General features: G+C 40.4%; 1 protein-coding gene across 1 annotated transcript in view; it reads left to right on the forward strand.

The window, feature by feature from the left end:
* The window catches only part of ENOX1 (ecto-NOX disulfide-thiol exchanger 1), a gene marked incomplete at its 3' end in the record, with an annotated part of 119387 nt that overhangs the window by 85704 nt on the left and 11839 nt on the right, over positions 1 to 21844 (forward strand). Inside the window, exon 9 of the mRNA XM_010290712.1 lies at positions 13001 to 13185. Within this exon, the coding sequence (XP_010289014.1) occupies positions 13001 to 13185 (185 nt within the window). The remainder of the gene's footprint in view (positions 1 to 13000; positions 13186 to 21844) is intronic.

A 21844-nucleotide genomic window follows, 5' to 3' on the forward strand; every position in this document is an offset into this window, starting at 1 on the left:
ATTTCCAAAGCATTAAAAGCTTCCTTGGTAATGCATGCAGCTTCTCATTCCTTGTGTGACTGGCTGTCTGTAATGTGGTTGCATGCCGGGAGTTAAAAATGCACCCAGCAGAGCTCCTGCTTGAAGCTGGATGGCCACAGAAACTCCCAAAACTACTACTAGTTAGTGATGCTGGTTTACTTTAGTGAATGAATCTTCAATTCAGGGGAGTTTCATGATGTCTTGCTCTTTGGTTTTCCTCAAAGACCGTCTCAAGAAAATAAGTTTCTTACTAATGACACATATCGATAGTATAGCATTTTTGTGACCAATATATCAAAGGATTTGCTTCATAAAGTTGAAAGCCACATAGATTCAAAGCTGCTTGTAGATGATTTTCTTTTAATCTTATTTGGATTTAGATTTATGGCAGAAAGAAGAGAAAACAAAGAACAGTCCTCTAGGATCATAGAATCATAGAATCTTTGGTTTGGAAGGGACCTTTACAGGCCATCTAGTCCAATCCCCCTGCAGTGAGCAGGGACATCTTCCACTATATCAGGTTGCTCAGAGCCCCGTCCAACCTGACCTTGAATGTTTCCAGGGATGGGGCATCTACCACATATGTGGGCAACCTGTGCCAGGGTTTCATCACCCTCATTGGGAAAAATTTCTTCCTTATGTTTAGTCTAAATCTAGCCTCTTTCAGTTTAAAACCACTACCCCATTTCCTGTTGCAACAGGCCCTGCTAAAAAGCCTGTCCCCATCTTTCTTAAAAGCCCACTTGAAGTACTGGAAGGCTGCAAGAAGGTCTCCCTGGAGCCTTCTCTTCTCCAGGCTGAACAACCCCAACTCTCTCAGCCTGTCCTCACAGCAGAGCTGTTCCATCCCTCCGATCATTTTGGTGGCCCTCCTCTGGACCCGCTCAAGCAGGTCCATGTCTTTCCTGTGCTGAGGGCTCCAGAGCTGGACGCAGGACTCCAGGTGGGGTCTCCCCAGAGCAGAGTAGAGGGGCAGAATCACCTCTCTCGACCTGCTGGCCACACTGCTTTGGATGCAGGCCAGGAGACGGTTGGCCTTCTGGGCTACAAGCGCACATTGCTGGCTCATGTCCAGCTTTTCATCCACCAGTACTCCCAAGTCCTTCTCGCCAGAGCTGCTCTCAATCCCTTCATCCCCCAGCCTGTATTGATACCGGGGGTTGCCCCAACCCAGGGCCAGGACCCTGCACTTGGCCTTGTTGAACCTCATGAGGTTCACACAGGCCCATTCCTCGAGCTTGTCCAGGTCCCTCTGGATGGCATCCCAATGTGAAATGAAAGATCGAAGAACTAGATACCATATCAAAACCATACCATCTTATTCCACTTCTCACTAATTCCAGCATGTGGCTCCTTGAACACTGGCGTACAGAACTCTAAAGGAGGAAAATGTGTTTCTTCTGTGTTAAAAGAAAGGTGGTTTTTTTTGTTGTGGCTTTTTTTTTAATTAATTGGGTTTTTTTTCCTTTCAATTGGCAAAATAGTTTCCAACCTTTTTGTTTATTTATTCAGACCTCCACATATCTGATGCAAAGCAACTTTTTTCAGGTGCAAGAATTGTGCCAAGCATATCTTTATAGCACTTGTATCCAGTGACTGCTGAGCTGCTTCTACAACTGTCAAGTGCCCACCTCAAATGTCCACCAGGGATCTCTCTGAAGATATTTGGGTGGTTGCTGGTCCACAACACCAGTTTCTTAATTGTTTCTTTGTCATGTGTCAGATATAGACTGTCTTCCCTCTTAAAATTGTCTGAGCTCTGGAGACAAGTGAGCGCTTTTAATACTCAAGGAAGAACATGATAAAAAGCAATAGCTCTCTCCGTGGTGTTTTATTATCAGATAGTCATCTGTCTCATCATGTTTTGTCGATCGGTTTTGAGATGCCTGTGCTATTAGACCTTTATCCCACAAGCTACTGCCTGCTGCTTTGAGTGTTTGCACTCATCTTCTGCTCAACACCCACAGATACAAAGTCCCAAGCAGTAGCTTACCCAGAAAGTCTGATACAAGGTGTATTTCACAGTTACCCCTTCAAAGTTACACGCTTTTTGCAAATTTCAATAAATTGCCTGTTTCTGAAAGGACTGGAAGTACCACTAAGCTCTGTAGAGCCCTGTCATCTGCAAGTTTGCAACACATTTTATTTTTCAATAGCTGAGAAAATACCTAGTTAACATGTTACATTGTGGAGAAGCACAAGTGACCTCTCTTTGCAGATACTGCATATGCTGAAGGCAGGATGGAGGGGAGAAAAGGAGGTTTTGGCTTGCAGATACAGCTGCTCTGGATACCCTTCCATTCACATAAGGGATAAATGGCTCAAGAAATGCTGCCTCTGAATGTAAGGGTCAAGAAATTACAAACTTCATGTGATCATTTGCTTATGCCTTCTAAAAGGGTAAAAACATATTTCCTTATTTAAGATCCATTTTTATCTAAGGCCAAAGTAACCGAGCAAGTATTTCAGTATTATGCGCAATTTTAAAAGAAAAATTCGCTCAGTCCTCCAATCCAGTACAAGGTCAGAGAGAGCTGGATAAATGCTCTGCTGCAATTTAAGGTGCGATAGAATATTGTACAAACGTGGTTTATCCTCACATTTATAGAAAGCACTTTATGTTTACGAACAAAATTTGCCTATTATAAATCAGAACAATCCAAACCACTCAGATTAGCCCTTTCTTCCCTAATGAATGTGACAAACTGAGGGATCCATGTGCACACTGACAAATTTGTTTCCAAGGAACAATGACAGTTTCTTCATGTTTATAACTGCAACAGGTTATTTTTTGCAAGCTGTCGTAGTGGTGCTGGGCCAAGTTCAAATGCCAACAGTAGCAATGCAGCCATGCATCTTGTGAATGCCAATGTTTATTGTTTAAGTGTGAATAAAAACAGAGCAATTACTTTGACTCCTAAGAAGTAACCAACAGTAACCCACCTGTACAGAGATTTACCTATGTACAATAATGTTTGAATATCCTAAGCAATTTATATACCATATGTACACACATACATACAATCCATTTATGCTATGTACATAAGATTAACATAACATATATCAAATACTGCGCGTTCACCAGCACCTTTTGTGCTATGCAGAGTTCAAATGTCTGTACCTTCAAGTGGCAAAGCACCATTAATGCAAGCAGGTTTTTTCCAATACTGATGCGGGAGAGGGTCATTAAATGCCATCTGGCATCTCCCCAGTAACCAGCGCTTTTCTTACTTGAGTGAACATACTCCTTCCCCCTTGAGACTAAAATCTCCTCTGTTTATTTTTAATGTTATGGGAATAGTAATTTTTTTCATATCATTGATTAGGGGAAAAAAAGTCACTTTGCTGGCATCTTTAAAGCACAGTCTTTGTTGCAAGTGTTGTAACAGTCCTATCTCTCGATTAGGAAAAAAAGCAGAACCTCTAAAAGAAACTGATTAGTTGATCAATTATATTTAACTGAGGCAGCAGTTATTAGTAAATATAAAGCGTAAATACCTGAAAAATTCATCTCATCACAAACCAAATTAATAAGCAGTGAGAAGGAATGATTCCTACTGAATGTTGAAAATATCTGAGAACTGCTACTATCTTTGAGCAAAGTTACACCCCTATGTTTTCTTGTGATGTCTTGCTTCCTACACGCCTAGTTCAAGAGGAGAACCAGGCACGAAAGGTGACGCAACAACCAACCCAACAGTCCACCCATCACAGTTGTCTGTGCGGAGGCTGCTCTTCCCTCTCCTGTCTCCCCTTATGCATAAGCCACGTCAGTTTGACTTAATGCATCTCATGGGTGATGCTGGAAGAAACGCAACCCAAAAAGGAGAGGAAACAAGGGCCCTTTGCTTTAAAGAGGTGACCTGGAGAAACTGGTCTCAACAGGGCAGATTAACTAGCAACTGCCAAAATACCATTTATAAGCCAAGTAGATTCCTGTTCTCCAAAGAGATGCTTTCAAGTAAAATAGACCTAAAATGTGACAGGCTTTGATATTATTGTAACAAGGTGGTGTCTTCCAAATTCTAAATACGGATTTCGGTAATGTGATGCGACATCTTTGTAGGAAAAGTTCAAAACACTTAATGCTGCAATTTACCTGGGACGGAACTGGGTAAGAGAGGACTGGAGAACGTACTGCAAAATACAGGAAGAGAGAAACATCTGGAAATGTCAGGCGAGTGGGAATTACAAATGAAAAAAGAGATGGAGTCGTGCGTTTGGAGCTGAAGGAGGAAGTGAACTGAACAGAACCAGTGCAGAGGTAAAAGAGAGGAAAGTACAGGGAGAGGGGTAGAAAGACTGGCTTGAAGTGGGAGATTACCCTTCTGTCTTTTACACCCCTTAGAGAAAGCTGGTTCACTGTTCAAGTGGGTTTTCTGCAGCCATGAGGTCTAGATCAATGATCCCAAACTGAGCTCCTGAGCCAATGATCACTTGTAAGACTGTAGGAAGTAATCTGCGTCTTATTCCTAGGACTGGCTGGAACAGTGAGATTAAATTACCTTGTTAGTGTCTTTAATTAAAAGTCAGAGTCTGTGAGAGCGTGGTGAAATACAGAGAGCCAGTACTGATCCACAGTCTAGAAAGTTTGGAAGCCACTAGTCCCGTAGATTATAGTGGAGGTTTTCAGTTAATGATCTCTCTAGGGCTTTAAATAAAATGTCAGCTGTCATGAGACTCATCATAACACCGCAGGAGCTGGCAGCACTGCTCCCTGGGGCATTCTTAGCCCACTGCAGAGCCAGCATTTGCATGCTACTTTTTGTTATTAGGCCCAGCTGGACTGTAATCTGCCCTCCCTCTCCCTACACCTTCTTTGCTATTTGCAAAGAGATATGCTTCGTTACACAAGAAATAATAAGCCTTCATAAATTACTGGTGAGCCACATGTGTGGTAAACCTGGGAAAGAACGGTGCTAATGCTGAAGTCTGCCAAGCAAGAAGAAGTTTTGTAAACTGAGAAAAATCTCTCTTCAGAGAAGTACTTTTGCTTCTCAAATGTTACATCTGTCTGTACTGGGTGGGATGGATAAAATTGCAGTTAAATGATAATGCAACTTTTCTTCTTTCTTTCTTTCTTTTGTTTCTTCTTTTTTTGGGGAGGGGGGGTAGGCAGTATCCTTCCATTTACTAATTGTTCGCCAGCAAGATTTATATGAATAGGAAACCCAAAAATAATTCTCATGAGTATTCAATCTGAACATCTGGTATCATCATGAATGTAACTGGTATAATGAGCTTCTCTGCACTGACCATAGGCTGCATGGTGAGGGAAGGACTTTAAAGTAACTGCACCTGAATAAAGCAGATTTTGTAGAAGAGTAAATCTCCCTCCCAGTGTGCAGACCCTAACTCCCACCAACATTAATGACAAAAACCCCTCCACAGATGAGATAATTAGTGCCCTTAGAGTTTAAATTTGCAGGTACTGAGACATTCAAATGAAGTGTGCCTAACGTTAGAAAAAAAATGTGGAAATCGCTTCGTTGTTTGGTTACATTATGTCTGAAGAGGGAAAGAAAAAACTGTTCATGGCTAGGTTAGCTTGTAATTGCCCCAAATTATTTATTTTTATACCATTCTGATTCTGTTTTCAGAGTTTATTTGGGCTAGTTATATAGCTGCTTTCAAGTTTTAGCCAAAGGTTTTTTTTTTAAAAACGCCAAGTGACACAGTCTTTTTTTGTGGAAATATGAGAGAGGAATGGAAAAGGCATTTATTAAAGAATGCAATCTAGGAATAATGTTGCTTTTATCTGCTAATATCAGACATATTTCTATGCACCTGTCATTGACATCCAAGCACTATTTATGCTGGTGATCAGGTATTTAGTAACTGTCCACAAAGAAAAGAAAGTGACCTCTAGAAACTCAAGGCAATGGGTCAAAACCACTTTAAGATATTGGAGGTCTCAGGAGACTGACATTGTTGTAAAGTGAGCTGAGAAAATGCCTCAAATCAACGAAGGTGTAGCTCAGTCTTACTCTTCCAGAAAGCTTCTTGGAGATACCACCAAAGAGTTGCTTGCCCAAATGCCTTTGAACTAGGCACAGAGCATGTGTAACTAAAACTTGTTCTCAGAGCTCAGTTTTTGTGGTAGGGTTTACGAAAGTCAGATGTGAGACAAGTGGATCTATACCTGGGCAGTTATAGATAATAACAGCCTCAACTTTCATTCCTTCAGGAGCTGACAACTAGTGGGGAACACAGAAAGAGGGTCAGCTTTGACAGTTCGCAGTGGAGACATAGGTTCATGCTTCTCTAGTTGCTCAGTGTGTGTCCCCACCTCGGAGGCCATCCAGATTTCATCTGCAGCGATGGCCGTGCCTTGCTGCCCACCACCTCGCAGACGTCCTGCAAACCTGGCCTTCCCACCCCCGTCAAGGTATGGGTCACTCACTGGCACACCCTCACACACATCCTGCTTTTGAGTGACCACGATGGGATCCTCAGACTGTAGCACAAAGTTTAATTTCCTGCAGGCTGGAGCACTAAGTAGAGCCTTATAGGGTAAAAATGAATGAAGGTCCAGTGCTCCCACCTAGTCTATGAAACCGAAAGTTTTTTCCTTCAAGGCAGCCCCAATCTCAGTGTCACCCTTTCCTCACACATGCCAGCATGCTCACACCAGTGTATCCTCTCACAGTTTCACATTCAACATGAAACCGGGCCCACTACTCACTTTTGAACTCTTCCTCCTTACACCCAGTAACTGTTAAAAATGCCACCACCTTTCTTGTGCCACCACCAGGAGTCCTACCACACTTCCTTTTCTCTTCCTTCACAGATTGAACTCCGGTCGAAAATTTTCTTTTGTTCCACCTAGCTCTTCCTAGAATCTGAACTCTGCCTTTATTCTGTCAAAATTCATACCCAAATCTTGTGACCTCATGTTTGAATTTCAGGAGTTCCTTTTCTTTGGCCCTCACTTGAGCCCTTTCTCAAGATAACACATACAAACATAGAATCATAGAATAGTTTAGGTTACAAGGGACCTTCAAAGGCCATCTAGTCCAACCCCCCTGTAATGAGCAGGGACATCTTCAACTAGATCAGGTTGCTTAGAGCCTTGTCCAACCTGACCTTGAATGTTTCTAGGGATGGGGCATCTACCACCTCTCTGGGCAACCTGGGCCAGTGTGTCTCCACCCTCCTTGTAAAAAATTTCTTCCTTATGTCTAGTCAAAACCTACCCTCTTTTAGTTTAGGACCATTACCCCTTGTCCTTTCGCAACAGGCCCTGATAAAAATTTTGTTCCCAAACACACATAACTCCTAAGACCATCCATGCTATACTTCTGCTAAGACCATTTTCCTTACAAATGACAAATGCCATTATCATATAACATACCCTGTTTTCTACAACATTAAGAGATAGCTCATGCCCTTCCAGAACCTCCAGAAACATTCTTCCTTGCTGATTTTTCCCTGGTTGTGCTGCTTCACAGTTCACCTATTTGAAAAGCAACCAAGCTAGGTAGAGGCCAAGGATAACTTTTATTGTTTGTATTTACAGTTGTGAACTTTGTGTCCTTACTTCTCTGCTCTCACATTCGTTCAGTTCCTCAAGCTGAAAACTCTTCTAAGAAGTAGCTGTGTCTTGCTTTTTTTTTGACATTCTAAATGCTCTGCAATGGGAGGGATTCAAAAAAATTACCATAATAACAACAATAATTTTGACAGTTTTTGATGCTTTTCTTGCTGCTGTTATCAAAAGGAGCGTTATATAATTAAAAACTTTATTTTCAAGTCAGGAAGTTACAATAATGGCATTAGTAGAACTCGGATGGTAGGAAGCTTTGGGAATATGCTCTTCATCTGTTTTCATCCATGTCACTGTATCAATACATTGGCTAAAGTTCCAAACCCCTGCTATGTTCTGCTGAAGAGGTTAGACCAAAAGTCTGAAGATAAACAAGTAAGCATAGAAGTTTTCAGTTTTATGATCTATTTCTATACAAGTATAGCAGAATCTATAGAAAAAAAAAATCTATAGAAAAAGTTCTGCTTGGAGCACCTAAGGGAAGTCTCTGCTCTTGAATTTACCAGAGATTTTCTGTTATTGTTGTTAGTGTTTGGTTGTTTTTCAGATACTACTTCCAGGTTGTCTCAGACTCTTGAGATAAGCTACTGTCTGTGCATTTCAACTCAAAGTGTGCCCAATATGCGAATTAGTAGTCTGTCATTAATGTTAACTGTAGTGTTATTGGGGCATCATTTAATGAGAAATGCACAGCACAGGTGTGCATTAGTAGAATTGGCAGAAAACTTTGAATTCTCCCTAATTTCCTCAATAAATAGATACATTCAGAGATGTGGGATGTTCACTTTATTTCCTGGCCACTATGACATGATGTGAGTCATAACATGCTACAATTACCCTATATCACCTGTGAAGACTTAGTCTACATTGACTCCAGTGGGCGTTGTTAAGTGTTACGTGAAGCATAACCACAGAGTACCAGCTAAAAGTAAAAGGTACAGATCAGTACTACTCATAAAGAAAACACAGTCCTAACTATCCAATATAGATGTCCTAGAAAAATAGAGTTAATTGTTTGTTTATTCTGAAACATCAGTCAATGAGTATACCCTTAGACTGCAGTGGATTTCTGATCAGTCGGTCACTTGTTGTTTTAAAAAAAGTGACTTTTTCCTTTGGGTCTAGCCTGGGTCCACTCCATGGAGTCTATTTTGCCACTGAGGCTGTTGCCAAATTGTATATAGCTCTTCTGCCTCAGCACAAGGAAATCACACTAATCTCTTGGATATCCTCAAAGTATCAATGTGACGGTTTCTCCCACTTACATACGTTTAATCTTCCTCCTGTCCTTTCCCTGAGACTGGCAGGTACCATTTTGCAGCCCTCAGTGAAAATGCTGTAAAATGTATATTGAGCTGGTTTCCAGCTGTGTTTGTTTAGGTAGGCATATTTTCTTCCATTTGCAGCACAGGCAGCTATTTGAGATTCTTGTTGGAGCTTTCTTTTGATCTAGCTTCCATGTACATAGTGCTTCTGTAAATGCTTTCAGAATTCTTTGTCTTTTTATCCTAAGATGCTTTTTAGCATGTCACAGAAAGAGATTCTGTAGATAAGCATCTATCTGAACTACCAAACCTAAAATGTCATGAGAAGTTGCATTGAGATGATCTGAGTAAATTTTTTTTCAGCAAAAAATATATTCATTAGCTTTGTCAATTAAGCCACAGCAAAAATTTCTGAAACATTTTGGAAAAATGTTTATGTTTTAAAAGGCAGATTCCCCTTTACCCCCAAATTCTCCTCTAATTTTAATTTAGCATTCAACAAAGTGCCTTTCTTTGTATAATATGTTAATATATAATTACATATTACTATATATAGTTGTTATAAATAAAATATATTTAAAATAAATTATAATTGGTTTTCTATATAATAGAAAATTATATAGAAATTGTTTGGAATCAAAAGAGACACTGGTCCGAACCCAGTATTATTTTAATTTTAGTGCACTAAAATATAAATATCTTAAAATTATAGTTATGTTAAGTCAACACAAAGAATGTTTCTGATTTTGTTTAAAACAGTTACCCAGTGCTGAATGAGCTGGAACCCCTGGGGTCCACCACATGCCTGTCTTTGACTTATTCTCCTCTTGTGCTATCACTCTGTCAGCACATGCTATTAACCAACTATTTGTAGCTTTAAATTAAATAGCAAAATAACTACATGTATTTAACATCATATCATTTGTGGACTCTTATCTATAATTAATTCATTTAAAAGCTTGTGACAATTTAGTATTCTGTTCAGCTGCTGCTATATGTGTTGCATCCTCCTTATTTAAGGATATATTTCTACCCTGGACTCCATTTTGAATTAATTACTATGAATGGCTGGGAAGATCACCAGAGTGTATAATAATGTTGATAAGAAATTGTGCAATGCTGGGAATCCTGCCTAGTATCACAAACTTATCTTTGCTGTACTCTTATTCTCTCAGTTTAGGTTGTTTGGGATATTTCCATTTTGTCTTAAAATTATAATCTCTTCTAAATACAGCCTTTGTCTTCCGGTGTCTGGAATCTAGAATAATGGGGCACCCATGCTTGGATGGATGGATTCTTGGTAGAACTGCAATGTAATTATTGTAATATAGTTTTTAATATGATATACTAAAACTAATTTTTAAGTAATAAAATAAAATAATGGCACTCCGAAGTGCAACTCTGAACTTTTTAGCTGTGAAAAAGCTGTATCGTATTTCTAAAGGAAAAAATGGGTGGCTACCTTCACTGCTTATACAGAATGTGACTTGTTCCATTTGGATGAGTTGTTTTTTAAACCCTAGCAGGTTCATCACCTATAAGTTACTTACTTTTGCAATACGTTGTAGCCCTTTCCATTTCCCCTAACTTGCTGCCCCTTCAGAGAAGACAGACTTCTTGTGCTCTGCCTGGCCCCACTCAATAGCCTGAACTCACCCAGGAGGACGAAAGGAGGAGGAGTTCTCTGTTTGGGCTGTAGTGTGTCATAAAAAATACATGACAGCAGCTTTTCCAGGTACGGCAGCCTGAGCCTCGGCTGAATCTGGGTCCTAACCCACATTTCAAGGGGGATGGTGGTTAACAAATATGTAAACCTTAGACCCTCCACTTATACAGTAGCTCTCAGAAGTTTTTTAAGAGCTAGATTAGGCGATAGCAGAATTACCGCTCCTAAGCCACCATGAAAACTTGAGTATGCCCATGATGGTCTCCTTTTGTGCTCTCAGAGAGCAGAAGGATAGACAGTTTCTGGCTGGAATTCAGTATTGCATGTAGTTTCTATTTTTTTTTTTTTTTTTTTAATTTGGGGGGAAGGTCTGATTTACGGGAGTAAGAGAATATAAATGACAGAGAGACTTTTCACCAAGGCCTGTAGTGACAGGATAAGGGGCAACAGTTTTAAATTGAAAGACGGTAGACTTAGACTGGACAAAAGGAAGACATTTTTTATGACAAGGATAGTGAGACACTGGAACAGGTGGTCCAGAGAAGTTGTGGATAATCCATCATTGGAAGTGATGGATGGATGGATGGATGGATGGATGGATGGATGGATGGATGGATGGATGGATGAAAGTGAGGTTGGACAGGGATTTGAGCAACCTGATCTGGTGAAAGATGTCCCTGCCCATGGCAAGCGTGTTCAACTAGATGATCTTTAGAGGTTCCTTCCAGCCCGAACCATTGAGTTTTTGTTAGACTGAGGTTTTTATTTGCTTAGTCTCTTTTTTCTTTTTTTTTTTTTCTTTCTTTTATTATAGCTTGTTGGCTCTTACGAAAAAAAAGAAATCATCCTCTTATTTGCCCATTGGACTCATCATTGCAATTTCTTGAGGGTAAATTTTTTCATGGAAGGATGATTATATGCTTTTCAGAACAATTTAATTTTGTTGTAACAATAGTGTAACTGTTGCTAAATCTTCCAGAGAGATTCTGTAGAATATCCAAATTAAGCGCAATAACCAGTCCATGTCTGTATTTGAATAGTAGCTAACTTTATTTTGGATAATGCATTTGTACTATATTAAAGTCAGTAAAAATTACCTGAGGAAAAGGTAGATTTGTCCTACCAAAGACAAAACGTTTTTATTGGTAATGAAATATTGTGACATTCTATCTAAGCGCTGATATAATGTCACAAATGTGTTGAATCATGTTATCATGGGGAACAGGGGACTCTTTATCTGTGGAAGGTCTAGTCAAGAGAGGCCTAATATTAAATGGAGTTAATATACAATTTCCTATAATTTGGAGTTTAACCATATTGCTGTTGTAGGTGGGCAAGAAAGAATTCTGTGATACCAAGCCTGAAATCATTTAATCAGGAATGTAAATCAGTTATGCGCTTCAGTTACCAAATGTTGATAGAATTGGCTATGGTAGATCGTTGTTTTTTAATTACAGCTGCTCTGTGATGTTGTTGTGTTACCAGGTTCCAGGAAGGAAAAGAGTATAGTATGGCAGTTTGCTTTGCCAAATGACCACTGCTAATGCCAAGTATAAATACTAGCAAGAGTGGGTTCTTCTATAGGATGATAACCACATCCCTGAAGTAATGAATGCCACACTTCCCCATATGTATTTATGTTCGGATAATTTATTTAAATAATGTTCCTAGTACATGTTTTATAGCCTTCTGCCTTTTGCTACACAAGTTTTAGCTTATATTGCAGACTGTGGAAGTCATTTGGCAAATGTAATTTCCATCCCTGCATACTAATCGATTTCTTCACAAACACCTGCTATCAGTTATGATAATAAAAATGCCATTCTAAATTGAAAAGGGGCCAAATGGAGCTTCCTAAGGAAATGACTTAAGTGTCTTTCAATGCCTTTAATGTAGTAATGTTCTTGTAGTGCCAACACTTTTTTTGAGCATTTGCATTTTTTATAATTTTACTCCATTACATCATTTTTCTGTCTAAATGGTTCCTCATAAGCATTGCTACAAAGTAGTTCATAGCGAGATTGGAGAGGAATTTCTGTGTTTCCTCTCTCATGGGATTAAATCCAGTAACTTCACGTAGTCAAAGTTCCTTAGCACAGATCTGAGTGGAACATCTGGCTGCTACACTAGTATAATTATTAAACAGTTGTATCAGTTCCTATAACATCACTGGGAAAATGTTGTAAAGTTGGTAGGTGCTTTGCCCTTGGACTGCATGCCAGTTTCTTCCTAAAATATAAGCCTAAATGTAGCAGCCAGATTGCAAGTAGCATTTGAGTTATCCAGGGTCACTTTATGGCTCCTTCCATCCCAGGAAATAACTTCCCAGCAACAGTCTTTGCCAGAACCTAATCATTTTCAGCTCTGCTGGGTCTTGTCTCAGCTGTGAAATGTCTCACTGGCTTTCAGCTGTATTGTCATCTCCCCTGACAATGTTGCCTGCATTATTTGTAAGGAAACAATCCATTTTACTGATTTCTTCACATTTTCATTTTCTCTTAGCTCTAGCCGCCCAAGCGTATGCTCTAAAGGAAGAGAACGATAGTCTTCGATGGCAGCTGGATGCTTATAGGAATGAAGTGGAGCTCCTGAAACAGGAGAAAGGACAGCTTTTTCGGACGGAAGAAAGCCTTACGAAGGACCAGCAGCTGCAGTTCCTGCAGCAGACAATGCAAGGCATGCAGCAGGTATTGCTACGGAGGAAAAGCACAGGTCGTCTTTTTTAGGAAAGTGGTACCAGGGGGGTGTGCTCTACTCAAGACTGTTAGCTGTGAAGGTCCTGATTTCTTTTTGGAGTCAAAATCTTACAGATTTTAGATGGGGAAAAGCAGAGGAGGAATTTGGGACATGTTTAGGGATAGTCATTTTACGAATTCATAAACTATAAACCAATTGGACAATCAAAGAACCTCCTTATGCATGTTCTATTTAGGAGCAAATTACCTCTGTAGATTCCCTATTGTTCTCCTCAACCCAATTGGCCTTAATTCTACACAAAAGTTCAAGAAAGTTTGCCCAGTGTAACATAGCCAGTGCTCTGCGGTGCCTTTTTTTGCATTCATCTGCATCTTTAGATGCATCTCCACTCCTCAGCTTTGTCTTTTTTCTGCTGACCCTTGCTTGAGGATGACTGAGAAATCTCCAGCTTGTCCAGACTACCTTCCTGCTAACTTTCAAATAGATAGCAACATCAATGCTGTCTCCTGGGCTTTTATCATTTATGCTGACCCATGGATGTAACCATAAATTCAGGCAATTTTTAAAGTGGTTTAGTGCAGCAGCAAAGCTTTTTCCCTGACACCAGTCAGCCAGAAGCTGCAGTGTGTCCCTGCAGGGGAGGGCAGTTTATCATAAGAATTCTCCCTTGTTTGTTAGTGTGCTCCTGACATTGAGCAGGGCAAGTCTTGGCAAGCACATCCAGACTGCTGCCACTGCTTCATCTGACACGTCCATTAAAACACGGGCAGCTGTCATTCAACATACATGTGTATAACTTCATTTCTGCCCAGGCTCGTGTATTCAGCTGTTACATGACGGAGCGCAAGGGCAGTGGCTCACCACAACACTGATTGGGCTCCTACCTAGAATTGAGCTTCTCAAGACATCACTGCAGAGGTTAATTTTGCCTCCTTCATCTGTGCCCTGAAGCAACACGTGCGTTCCTCTATCAGTCCCAGTTACTAGATTCTAGAAGGGGACAAGTTGTACCCACTTGTACTAAACTGTTTTTTAATGACAAAAAAACAGGACACATTTATTTACATATGAGCTGCCTGGTTGCATTAGGAATTGCATTGCTATCGTGGTACCTTTTGAATCTCAAAAGTCTGAAAATTCCACCTAAGACCAAATAACAGAGCAGAAGACAAGCCTACAGACGTGTTTATACAAACATAAGCACCATCTAAGTCTGCAGAGTTTTACCAAATTAGGGTGATTTATGGTACCGTGGAGTAATTCCGAACAAAATATCTGAAAAACAGGAAATAAGTCATTGATCATTCAAGAATAAAATCTTTCCTGAACTTGGAATAAGTCATTAATCAAGAAATACTTGAGGTTTCAGTATATTTTAGATATGCTTGAGGTCTGTTCACCATCTTATCCTTATATAAATGGATATTTAAATATCACTGGCTTCATTAAATTTAACTATATATATAAATATTGTGCTAAATTTCAGTCTGATGCTAATTCTCCATTAAAATTAGTGAAAAGTGGGCACAAAATACTACTAAACCAAAATGCTAGAGCCCTAACGCTCATTTTGCATTATTATAATTTCCTACCTGGGGTCTGGATGAAGGACAATCAAGTCTGTAGAACATAAATAGGTTTCTGTTGTAACTTCAAGCAAATGTTAATAATGCAAGTCAACAACAGAGACCAACTTACCTCTTTGTTCAGCTAGCAATGGACGCTGTAGTCCCTATTCCTCTGAGAGTTTCTGTGTTCGTGACAATTTTGCTGTGAGGTGCTGAATTTTTCTAGTTTGCCATCTCGGGGTCACACCTACTAACTCCCAATGGGATATAATTAAGGATGGCCCAAGGAGCTGGAGAAGACATTGCAAATAATCCAGTCTGACAATATACTGAGGAGAGGCAGCAACACAGAAGCACAGGATGTGGAGTTTAGAATATTTGGTGGGAAATTATCAGTCAATTAAGCAGCTGGATGATGGCTTTGGATTTCAATGATTAGCCATAGTCATGACAGCCCATAGCCTTAATGGTTTTCATGCAGTTCATGCATGAATATTTAGAAATAAACCTTTGATTTTGGTAGACTGTTTTATCTCAGCTTGGGTTTGTAAATGTTGAGAGATGACAACCTTAGCTGAAATCCCTCAGTACAGCAGGTCCTCAGCATCTATGGAAATCAGCTTCGCTATGAAATATTAAACATATAGCCAGGACTTGACTAGTAATAATTTAACAAGAAGACCTGTATTCCTTTTTATCCTTTTGTATATATTAAAATTAATTTCTGACAAGGTAAACTGAATGCCATTGAATTCCAGAACCCTACATATATGTCAGCATTAAAAAAATATATTCCTTCTCTTTCTTTACTCTTCATTCTCCCCTGCTTTTTCATACACCTCTTCTTCTTCTTCTAACTTTGAAAACTAGAGAGCAAGTGGTTTGAGCTGCAGCCTGAAAAGCAGATTTATCTGAGAAAAAGTGGATGAATTTTCAGAATCAAGAAATTTTTTTGTAAACATATTTGGTGCCAAACAATAGCAAGTAACGCAACATCAGTGTATTTTTAATATCTGGACATTTTTCAGGATTCTTTCCCACATTTGCGGGACTGATGAAATGAATGTTTATTTTGTCTTCCATCACTCCTACTGATCCAAAGTAGCATCAGCAAAATCACATAGATGTTTGCTTATGAAGTGTACCTTATAGGTAGTATAGAATCACCGAATCATAGAGTAGCAACCTGCTTATTTAGTGTGTCTAAAAAAAGAAAATCCTTTGGAGTAATGACATTGAACTTATGGGGTTTTTAGTGAACTTCCTCCATAAAACTGTGTCACAGTTTAATTTCATACCCACTGTGAGATCTCAAACAAATGGAAATAATGTCTTGTATCCATGGTAACAAATGAGATACACTTTACCTGATTTTGAGATGGAAATGGAATTAACTTGTCACTGCTGCATAGGTGGTATTGCCTTCAATTTATTTCTATATGAGAACAGACATGCCAAGCAGATCACTTTTCGCATGGTTCTGTTTTCCCAGCAGTGTTTGGTATTCTCTAACAAAGTCTATGATCACAAGGAAGGGTGTTTTAGTTGTAACTATTTTTACAATACTTCACAGCACAGCTGTAAGAATTTTAAAAATCTTGTCTATCTCTCTGAAATGTTTTAGCAGATACATGACTATAGGTAATGCAGAAAATATCACCCAGTAGTGTTGCTTAATGCTTGCCATTATAAGACTAATTTTTAAGTGGGTACATAATTTCTCCAAATTTTAACCATTTGGGTTAACATATTGCATGTGGAGTAGCAAGCAAAATTCTTTTGAAAAAATTCTCATCAAAATGTTTCAGCCATTCCAAGAACAAAGTGTGAAATCTATGCTTTTCTTGTTTGTTGTCCACCAATGAAAATTCTTGAGGAAATGCACTTGTCACCTTCATGCTTTGCAACAAGGACTCAGAATTTGACAGTGAGTCATTATTGAATTAATGATGTGGTTTCCACATCCGCTGTAAAATCTGCCTGAAATTGATAACATTACAAACCTTTGAAAAATGTTAGTTTGCCACATAGGAGATGGCACTCATTAGCACATATACAAGTAAATTTCAGATTTTTGCTGGTCATCTGGGATTGTTCATGAGCCACCTCCAGAGCACAGCCATCAGTGCAATGTTTTATTCCTCAAGTTAGTCCTAAGTCTACAGAGCATACCTCCTTTGGCATGGCTCTCTGAACAAGTTAGTTCCACCTTTTCATCAGGCTTAATTGGCCAAGGTACAGGGCCATGCTTGCATAGCTGTACTGATTCCTGAACTGGTTCGTTTGCCAATAGACTGGTAATTATGCAGGGTCCTTCATTGCATCATGTAAATGTGTGACAATGTTCTTTCCCCTCACAACTCCCTGAGCATGATGGGCTGAATTTAAGCTCCTGTAGGCAACGGTGTCATCCAGAAATGCCCATTTAAACCATGCTTCCACCTATGTTTTCTCTAGGAAATGTACACAAGTGCCTAAAGTTCTGCTATTGCAAATGCTGGGGTGTATCTATCTGGGACATTCAAGAGGCATCTCATTGCCCCGGTCCCCTAAAGAGACCAATTCATTAGCTGCTCTTGGGTTCATACTCGTAACACACAGCGACAGCACAAGCTCTCCTTCATTGGCTGTGACGCGTTAAAGCCTAGCCATGGGGTTATTGCATGAGCAGGGGACGCATGGGCGTGCCTCTCCTAAAATCAGCGCTCAGGGTAGGAAGCAAGAACAATGGGAACGGCCGTGGGTTCTTGACATAAAGGCTGATACACAGCTGCTGGTGCCACTGACCCTGTAAGCTCGGGTTGTCTCAGCAGGAGACTGAGACAACTGTCCCTGTTGATGACCCACATGGGTGTCATTCCGACGCAGCTTGATGAAAGTCCTTTTGTCTTGTCTTTTTTTTCCCCCCAAACAGTATTAATTTCACTTGAATAGCAATGCAGATTGCAAACCCGAGCATTCAGAAGCCGGGAGTCGCCAGAACTACCGCCTGTATTTTGCTTCATACACGTCAGAGACCCTTCCCTGTTCGGTGCCGCAGACAGAGAGTGCACAGTTAATCACCACCTACTCAGTACCTTCCTGTCCCTGCTGTTCAGTATGCAACAGGAGGTCTTACTGCAAAGGCCACATTGCTCCTGACATTCCTACCTACTGAGGACTAGCTTTTGCAGTTTACTTATCACTTAGCATGTAAAATAAATAGCACACGCATCTGAGACTTATACACCTTATTTCAAAGGGCTCTGATAAATGCCGGATGACTAGCAACCATTTCAGGTTTTCAGTGTTCATCCAGGGAAGAACAGTTTGGTCTGTGATACCCCTCACCTTGTGATTGGGAGGGTGAGAAGAACCGCTGGAGTGCATTGCAGCTCCTTCTTACACTCACTGCACCCTCAAAGGAGGATGGCCACGGTACATATCTGGTAACAAGGACTGTGTGGTGCACACAGCTTCCACAGTACGGGCAGGATTTAGATTAGGACCCTTTTGTCTAAGTGAGATGGCACAAGGGTCAGCAGGAGCAGGGAAGTGGTTGTCCACCTGTACTCGGCACTGGTGAGGTCACACCTCGAATCCTGTGTTCAGTTTTGGGCCCCTCACTACAAGAAGGATGCTGAGGTGCTGGAGCGTGTCCAGAGAAGGGCAACGAAGCTGGTGAGGGGTCTGGAGCACAAGTCTTATGAGGAGCGGCTGAGGGAACTGGGGTTGTTTAGTCTGGAGAAGAGGAGGCTGAGAGGAGACCTTATCGCTCTATACAACTACCTGAAAGGGGGTTGTGGCGACGAGGGTGTTGGTCTCTTCTCCCAAGTAACTAGTGATAGAATGAGAGGAAATGGCCTCAAGTTGCGCCAGGTGAGGTTCAGATTGGATATTAGGAAAAATTTCTTCACTGAGAGAGTTGTCAAGCATTGGAACAGGCTGCCCAAGGAGGTGGTGGAGTCACCATCACTGGAAGTGTTCAAAAAACTTGTGGATATGGCACTTTGGGACATGGTTTAGGGGGCATGGTGGTGTTGGACTTGATGATCTTGAAAGTCCTTTCCAACCTTAGACATTCTGTTCTGTGTTTCTGTGATCTTTTGTCATCCTATGGTTGATATTTGGAAACTGGTTAAAAAATATATCTGCTCCCAGGACAGAGAGAAATGTTCCCATAAGTATTATCTTTGTTCCCTTGTGCTTTTCAGGGCTCTGTTCAGTACTGTCCACATTCAAACTTCCAGAAAATACTTACTCTTTTTGATTATATTAAAAAAAAAGAGCAGCTGGCAATTAAGTGCTAATTATTTACCAGATCTCAGACAAGCCAAATGGGTTCTTCTCTGTGTTTAACAACCTTTCCTTATTGAAAGCAGTGTTTAATTTCCCACTTCTGACACCACCACTTTAACAATATTAGAGGAAGTGCAAATAAGGGCCCACAGATGCTTTAAGCACCATATTCACAATAGTTGTTCTAGTGGATGGTAGCATCCTTGTGCCTGCTACTACTGGTAAAGCTAAACTGAGACAGGCAGCAAAAATAAACACTTCAGAAGGAAATAATTGAGTGCACACATTTTATTTAAAAGATTAAAGAAATCAACTAATGTCTTCATTAACATGCTTGTGTAGGACAGATCTCATAAGTTTTACCTTCCAGTGATCTTACGTGGATTCTTTAAAGGATCCTAAATACTGGCGTTGGCTTGCTGATTCTTGCTGATACATAGTTCTCAAACATGCTTGATGCTATCATAACTAGGAACTGTGCTTCCACTCTAGGTATTGCATTTCTATGGGAATTACACTGGGTAAATTGATTTTCTTCCCTAATGTCATTCTTCAAATTAAAATGTGTCAGATCTTTTTATTCTCCTTCAAAATAAATAAAATATTTCTTTTTGAATCGGAAATAAAAAATTAAAAAAATCTAATTTAGGTTAATCTGACTCATTTGCAGTCCCAAAGAAAAAAAACATGGGGTCATACAGTTCAAGTGCCATTGCCTGGTGAGGAGGTATCGAAAATGGACAGGTACAAGTAGAAGGTTAGAGAAGACGAGGTTGCTATGAATGGATGATCATGTCTTCTTTTGACTGTACATGGCACCAGGTACTGACTGGTTGCCTTGTAGGACAGATATGAGGGCAGGGGTACATGATGCTCCTCTGGGATGAATCGTCTTCCTTTGATAAGGATCAGAGCAAACTGTAAGCCCATCTGTCCACTCACCTGTTGCCAGTAAAGTCAAGAGCTATGTAATACGCCAGTCACCTCATTTAGCAAAGTAGAAGTGAGTTTTATTGATGAGGTGCCGTGGGCTTTGGTCAGACTTCCCCCCCTCCACAGGCCACCATGAAAACCAAAGACATTGTATAATCTGCTGTGAAAGTCAGATCTTGGAGAGGGATCCCTGATGCTAGCAGTAAGAGACTATTAGTAAATTGGGAGATTTTCACTTCTGAGAAGAGAGATTGATTCTGTAAGGCTCGTAAGGACTTAGGTCTTTTTCTCATTTGCTGCAAAAGTCCATAGTTGACTGAAGAGAACTTGTCTTTCTTGAGGAGTAAGAGATATACTTAAAAGTTACTTGGTGAAGGAAAGCTGTAGACTGGTTCTTAAGCCATTCATTGCACCATCCACGTTCTCCTTTCATCTGCTGTCCAACCTCTAACACTGCCTCTTGTAGTTGGTGTGGCTGAATTACTACGCCTTATAGAAACAAAAGAAATTGAGAGCTAATTATCTGATATTTATTAGGTATTCTTTAGAATCATAGAAGAACATCTGGAGGTCACATACACCATCCCTCTGCTCAAAGCAGAGGCAGCTCTGGAGTTCTCAGTTTTGCTCAGGACCTTGTCCATCTATGTTCTCAGTACCTCAAAGGATGGCTCAGCTTCTCTGAGCCCTGGCTCAAGTAGTTGGCCACCCTCACTGTGGAATATATTCTTTATATGTAATAGAAATGTTCCTTGTTGAGTATGTGTCTATTGACCCTCAGCCCTTATCCAAGAAAAGCCTGATTACATCTTCTCTGTAACCTCCCTTTAGGTAGTCTCAGTGTGTCTGTGTCCATCTGCCTGTTTTCTCATTTGGCATATTTCTCGGGTTCAGTCCTGCCGGCTCCTACTGTGAGTGTTGTAAAGCTGTAAGATGTCTGCAGTCAATCTAATAGCAGGGGGAGGGGAGCATGGCAAACATGTCCCTAAGGAAGCAACTGGACAGAGTTCTTCAGTAGTGCCACCATACTCGCTCACCCATCAGGTCTGTGTCCCGCTCCCTGGTCCCCTCTGAGATGGTTATCCCGTGGAGCTAACATGTTCAGCACGGTCTTTGCCTCTGGCTAGAGAGCCATGAAAACTCACTTTGGAGGTGGATGGCCAACAAGCAGGAGCTGGACTGTTGGTCCACGTGCAGCTTTTCACCAGCCCAGGGCAGGGGGGTCAGGACTTGGATTATTTCATCACGGCAAGCCCCGTGATCCATACAAATAATGCCATCTGCGTAGTTCCTATGACACAGGTGGTCCCTGTGAGGTGAGAGGGATGAGAAACATAGCATTATTACACTGTGTTTCTTTTTACTCCTTTAAAAAAATCCACAATCATACTCTTGATTTTAATAATGCCTTGTCATACATTAGGGTGGCATGTACGTTACCCTTACGGCTGCAACATGGCTATCTTCCTTGAGGGTTCATTTCTAAACCTTCTTTGACTTGTCTTTCACATTCTCCTGTTTCCTTGGTGATTTGTCTGGCCTCATCAGCGTCTTGTTACTAATGCATATTTGCTCAGCTGGGAAGTCACTTTCTCATTATTCAAGCCTGCCATATGCTGGTCATTTGTGATATGAAATCTTGTCTGTCTTACAAAAAGAGAAAAACACTATTCTAGACGGTCTGTGGAAGTATTGGGCAAGGGATTTATATTTTTTTTTTTGCAATTGGTTGTGTACCTGAGATTTCATTTTGATTTATTATTTCTTTTCCTTCTACCTAAGGAAGACTCTGAAAAGAAGTATTTACCATCCTTCCCCTCTGTATTTGTGAACAGCTTCCAAGAATTTCAAAACACTTATTTTTCTTGCT

This window comes from Phaethon lepturus, unplaced genomic scaffold, assembly GCF_000687285.1.
Source record: "Phaethon lepturus isolate BGI_N335 unplaced genomic scaffold, ASM68728v1 scaffold1427, whole genome shotgun sequence".
Lineage (NCBI taxonomy): Eukaryota > Metazoa > Chordata > Aves > Phaethontiformes > Phaethontidae > Phaethon > Phaethon lepturus.